At 40.8% G+C, this 6,268-nt stretch overlaps 1 protein-coding gene across 2 annotated transcripts; it reads right to left on the minus strand.

Moving 5' to 3' along the window:
* Positions 1-442: 442 nt before the first annotated feature.
* On the minus strand, positions 443-6,268 carry LOC307016831 (gap junction Cx32.7 protein-like). 2 transcript variants are annotated; one of them, XM_079646152.1, is made up of 4 exons: positions 6,204-6,268; positions 5,131-5,283; positions 3,524-3,709; positions 443-1,463 (listed from the first exon to the last, which is right to left on the minus strand). In XM_079646152.1, the coding sequence occupies exons 2-4, from the start codon at positions 5,257-5,259 to the stop codon at positions 867-869; spliced, it is 912 nt and encodes a 303-aa protein (XP_079502278.1). In that variant the 5' UTR covers positions 5,260-5,283; positions 6,204-6,268; the 3' UTR covers positions 443-866. The 2 variants fall into 2 exon arrangements, with proteins under 2 accessions (XP_079502278.1, XP_079502279.1); XM_079646153.1 differs by lacking the exons at positions 5,131-5,283; positions 6,204-6,268 and adding an exon at positions 4,132-4,229.

Genomic DNA, 6,268 nt, shown 5'->3' on the forward strand with positions numbered 1-6,268 from the left:
AAAATAAACACATTTGCTTTTTGAATATAGGCAAATATAATAAGCTATACTCGGTTAACAAAGTGTAAAACTGCTACAAAATCATTCATCAACTAGTAAGCTAGTGTTTGTAATATGAATAGTAACATTCAGACACATATTAGCAAATATTGGAGGTTTATTGAAAACAGAATTACAAACCATCATTGTCTAAAAACTATTACAAGAAAGCACCCTTCTCAAAATCTATCAGCAAATCTTCTGACGTTATTTTTTAAAGAGATGGATCTGCGGTTTATTATTTTTGTATTATGCCCGAAAAGTGAAATGTTGCCTGTGACTGAGTCCTGTTTACAGAAGCTGGCTACTCCCCCTCCCTCTCTCTTTATTTGCTGCACACACACACACACACACACACACACACACACACACACACACACACACACACACACACACACACACACACACACACACACACACACACACACACACACACACACACACACACACACACTCTCTCTCTCTCTCTCTCTCTCTCTCTCACACACACACACACACACACACACACACACACACACACACACACACACACACACACACACACCTCTAAAGCCAAAGCACACAAACACTGGAACTCATTCTCCTTCCCATCCCCCGAAATCACAAATCATGCGTAGGTGGCAGAGCTTTTTCGTTCCGATCGACTCTCCTTTGGAATCGTCTTCCATTTCAGATGTTCAATGTTTTTATCATTTGTATGCTATGACGTTTGTATTTAGCTTTTGTCTGCTTTGTGCAGCCCTTTGAGGCATTTCTTGTGATTTGGGGCTATAATAAATGTTGATTTGATTTGTTTTGAATTGGACACGTTCAACCTGCCCCATGTTTCAGATGTGCACCTCCCCTCCCAAACTGTTGCTCTCAGGCAGTATTATTTTACTCCTCTCGTTGACCCCGTTGACCCCTAACTTTCGCCCTTGTAGCTCCAGTTCCAGGTTGACGCAATTTTGAATCATCTCGTCACGGGTTTTAAAAGCTTTCCTCTCGGAAGGCGGGGGCGTCACGGGGGTCACGGTGTAGTCCTGCCTCCTCGCCATGCACTCCTTCACGGCTTTCACAAACAGGTAGAAGAGCTCCACCAGGCTGAGGGCCAGGGACACGAGCGCAGAGACCAGCATGAACCAGATGATGACCGACTTCTCCGTGGGTCTGGACAGGAAACAGTCCACTTTGTGGGGGCAGGGCGAGCGCTCGCATTCGTAGCGAGGCGCCAGGGTGAAGCCGTAGAGAAAGTACTGACCCAGGATGAACATGACCTCCAGGACGATCTTGGCCACGAGATGGAGGACGTAACTACGAAGGAGTCGTCCGCGGATGCTGATCTTCCCGGTGCTTTTCGTGTATTTTGGGATTTTGTAGGTTCTCCTGAGGAAGACGTTGGTCTGGTCATCCATCTCCGCCTGCTTCTTGATCCTCTCCTTCATCTTGGATTTGGAAGAATAAGAAATCAGATTTAGATTTGGTTTTGGTAACCCTACAGATTTGAGGCGCTGCAGATTAATTGGAAGTAATAAGGTGAACCTTGCACTATTTTTATTTGTATTAATTCCACTATTTTAACTATTTTGTCTGTCTTATTATGTTTCACCATTGGAGGAACCTGTGTCCTAAGATTTTCATTGACATATCTACGCTGTAGCTTTGCACACATGTCAATAAAAGCCGATGAAACATGGTTCACGCCTTAGGAGTCCAGGAAATGTATGAGATTAGCTTTCAGTTTTGACAAATATTTCAAAAACACTTGTTGCATGTAGAGCTTTTTACCTCCTAGAAACTTGGATGCAGTTTTGTTTTTAGCAAAGTTTTGGGAAAAGATATGAGCACAATATAAAAGATCAGCATATCCGTGATTAGCAGATACGTTTCAGATAATGTTAAAGTGTTGATACAAATTGCTGTCATGAATACCTCTGATCAACAACAAAACTAGCTTTAAAACCAAGAACTGAGTTTTAGGTGCTTAAAAATAGATCTGAGTTTAGTATGTCTATGTATGTACACATGTCTTTTGTTTTATTATGTAAACCTCTCTGGACTGCTTTTGTGTGACATGGTGCTATACTTGTACATTAGAATGTAATTCTAAGTTTCACATTAAAGCTGCTTTAACCCTTGTGTTGTGTTCAAACCACCTGTCACACGGAGAGATACCGCAGGTCCTTCCTTCCTGCAGTGGTCAGACTTTACAACCAGCACAGCCCCTAGTAAACCCTCCTACACACACCACAACACAGACCATAACACCCCCTTGCTGCTAAATACAAACCGACTTTGTGCAATATGTGCAATATATATATGCCATTGATAACTGTGTAATTTATACCTGGCTGCTAAACCCTTGTTACTGTTACAAGGTATCTATCTTGTATTTTGTAGATTGTGTAACTTGCTGCTGTTAAATACCCTATAACTATGTGCAATATATACTTTATATACATATGCCATCTTTAATAACTGTAATATATACCGGGCTGCTAAATCCTAAGAACTGCTACAGGATTTGATTTGTAGATTTGATTTGGAGATTTGATTTGTTTTTGATCTGTATTTTTGAAAATTATGTAACTTTTTTTAGTTTTAATCTTTTTTTAGCATGTTTATTGTTTATTATATTATAACTTAGTACTTTTTTTTAACGCATTTCAGATATGCAACACTAAGCTGTCTATGGCTCTTTCCTGCTGTAACGCTGCAAATTTCCTCTATGTGGGACTAATAAAGGTATTCTGATTCTGATCTTGACGATCTTCACCCATGATTTATCTCAGTCCAAAACACAAACAAATAATGACTATCATCCAATATTGTTTTAACTACATCATAACTAACTTATTATGCGTTCATAACCGTACAATCCTGCTGTCATTTTATTTTATGGTTCCAAAAAACATTACACCACCTATTTAAGTAAAACATGTGATTCAATTCACTCATTATATTTCCTATAGTGACGACAGTGGATCATTACGTTATCTGACTATAGACTAATATTAGAATACAATCTCCCCCCAAAGAGTTTTAAATTATTGTTACAGTGGATGAAGGGGGAGGGGGAGGGGTGTCTAAAGTCAAAGATGAATCTTGATTGGGCCAAATTTGACCTCGAGTCACCCCCAACAATTCAGCTGGGTCTCCCCAGACCCCCACACCAAATTATACACTTTTTTTTTTAGAGGCCTTCAAACTTGGCTAAAATTGTCAAAATCAGTTTTTCAGTGTTTATATAGCTGTTGCGGAGGATAAGCCTTATTCCGCAAAGAAAAAGGTAGTTATTATATCATTTTAACTTGAAACGGGTCACAGGAGACCCGAACACAACTTAAGGGTTAATCAACCTTTTGCCTGTAGGGACCAGTTTATCTGGAAACAGCCGCCTAAAGTTTGCAACAAAGGATCAGTGGTAGAACCGATCTTAATGTCTCTGCCATTGTTTTGTAAAACTATTTCACTCTTTTATACCACACCCACAGCAGAAACACACCTTCTTCTCCAAGTGGATCACATGGAGGCAGTGGCCAAGGTAAAGCAGCTTGGGAGTGGCCACAGCAATAATCTGCAGGACCCAAAAGCGAACATGAGAGATGGGGAAGGCCATGTCGTAGCAGACGTTCTCACAGCCGGGCTGCTGGGTGTTGCAGACAAAGTCGGACTGCTCATCACTCCACACCTAGAGGAAGAGAATAGAGAACGAAAGATTATACACAATGCAAACTTTCAGTCAGTGGTTGGTACTCCAACTTCTGGCTCCACTCAAAGTTCTTTGATGAAGCCCTCTGTATCGCGAACGTCAACGGGAGGGGGGTGCTAGTGGAGTACTCCGTGACCACAGAGCGTGACCGTTGTGATCAGCTGTTTTAGTGCAGTTCTCCGGTGAAGGGGGGGAGTCTCCCTCCGCAGTCGGTTGGCGTAATTGTGGCACAATTCCGTTGTACACGTTAACAGCAGCCCTGTCTTTGCACACGGAGACCGAATCTGTCGTCCGGTGATCTAACCGCCTTCTGGAAAAGCTTCTCAAGTACGTCGGTACGCAAATGCACTTTGTGACACAAGAGACGTTATGCATTTCGGATTGTTGCTGCGCATGCGTACCTTCGTACTTTTCCCATGCATAGTTCCGATAGTTCCTGGGATTTTGTGTTCACACCAAAAATATCTGGAACTACAACTTTTTTTTACGAACCTTTCGCGAACCTTTTCACCCCTTTTTAGCAAACCACGCCCTGTAAAAATCCGAAATGTTTTGTGAAGCCGCCATTGTATTTGCTGGCATTAGCATTATTAGCATTAGCCCGGCGCACCAACGGAGAGAGTCTAACTTATGGCAACACAAAAAAAAACATGGGAGTGGTGGAGTGATGAGGAGGTGTTGGCGTTCTGGCTATTTACTCGGAAGGCTTCTGTAGTAGGCTACTGGTTGGTGATTGGCAAATGGTTACACAAGCCAAAACATCGTTATGACATCATAAAGTGGCCAAAATCTGATCAGCTCATTTTCAGACAGGTTTTTATAGAAATGGATCAGGACAAAAAGAGAGAGAATCTTTGTTCCTGAAACTTTCAGAGTCTCTTTCCAAAGAGGGGACAGATGTTGATGTAGAAGAGACATGAAGAAGAGGGGACACATGTTGATGTAGAAGAGACATGGAGAAGAGGGGACACATGTTGATGTAGAAGAGACATGAAGGAGAGGGGACACATGTTGATATAGAAGAGACATGAAGAAGAGGGGACACATGTTGATGTAGAAGAGACATGAAGAAGAGGGGACACATGTTGATGTAGAAGAGACATGAAGAAGAGGGGACACATGTTGATGTAGAAGAGACATGAAGAAGAGGGGACACATGTTGATGAGAAGACATGAAGAAGAGGGGACACATGCTGATGAAGAGACATGAAGAAGAGGATTTCACATAATAGGTGACCTTTAAAGTATAGTAAGGTCAATATCTACTGCCCTGTACTTCGAAAGTGATCATGAAACTGAACTGAAGTGTTCATTGGTATCTATTACCCTACATTTATTGGGAATTAGAAGACATTCCACATCCTTTCTTTGTGTGAAATGCTTATTATATATATACAGACCTTCTCAGCCCCGGTGCGCAGGACCATGATGCGGAAGATGAACAGCACGGTGAGCCAGACCTTGCCGATCACCGTGGAGTGGCTCTGCACTTTGTCCAGCAGGCGGCCCAGCAGATCCCACTCACCCATTTCAGTCGCCAGTTGTCCTGCTTTCTGTGTGAGGACATAACAGAACAAAACAATCCATCATGACCTAAAAACAACTACAATCTGAGGGTATACATGCGTTGTTTGAGAAGTATTATTGTTTGACAGGAAGAGAATATTTTTCAATGTCTGCTTTTTATTCCTTCCATTAGCAGTTGAGTTACACACTTTGATTGGACCTATTTTTTGCAGTTTTATAAAAAGTCTTACAGGAATCCCTGTAGTTGTTAACACAGAGAACACAGTCTCTCTCACAAGGCCACACTTTATCATTTCCTGAAGGCTTGTGAGTTTACTGATAGATGCCACAGCTGCTGATCTAACCTCTCCAAAACAACTAAGACCTTAACCTTGGTTATTACAAACTATTGCAAATCTCACTTCAAAGAATGTGAGCTCCACCAATGAGGAATAAAGACCGAGTAAAAAAAGCTGCTATACTGCTATACTGTTTAAGGTCATAGCTTTCAAAAACATCAACAAGTAAAGTATTTGTTATATGTTATATAGTTATTTTATTTTTACATTTGTTCATTTAATCAGAATATTAGCTTTTAAAGCATCCTTACACGACGAAATGATTGACTGTTTGGTAAATTAGCTGTTAAATAAATGTTAGTAAGAAGAATCCAATTTTTAGCTTTTCGACATTTAGAAACTACATTTTGTACTTTATTAAACCATTGCACATCCACTATGTAGCTCTGCCTTTTGAGCCTATTGTTACGGTTTCTTGCATTCACGCATTAGAACAAGCGGCCAGCATATTTACCTTTGTTTCCAAATTGTGCATGGTACAAATGCAGAGTAGATTATTGTAAAACACCAATCAAAATAAATCCATTAACCTACCTAAGAGATTCCAGTCCATTTACAGCTTAAAAGAGAATACATATAAGTATCATAAAATACAAATAAGAACTTACCAGTTGAACAAACCCACAGAGAAAAAGATGAGTGAAGAGTAAGATGTCTCAGGAGGACGACGAAG

The sequence above is a fragment of the Notothenia rossii genome (genome assembly GCF_949606895.1).
Source record: "Notothenia rossii genome assembly, chromosome: 8".
Lineage (NCBI taxonomy): Eukaryota > Metazoa > Chordata > Actinopteri > Perciformes > Nototheniidae > Notothenia > Notothenia rossii.

Coding starts and splice junctions, on each gene's coding strand:
- LOC307016831 (XM_079646152.1), bottom strand. CDS start 5,259: ATGGGTGAGTGGGATCTGCTGGGCCGCCTGCTGGACAAAGTGCAGAGC. Junction 3,710..5,130: donor TGCGCACCGGGGCTGAGAAG/GTCTGTATATAT, acceptor CTCTTCCTCTAG/GTGTGGAGTGATGAGCAGTC. Junction 1,464..3,523: donor TGATCCACTTGGAGAAGAAG/GTGTGTTTCTGC, acceptor TCCAAATCCAAG/ATGAAGGAGAGGATCAAGAA.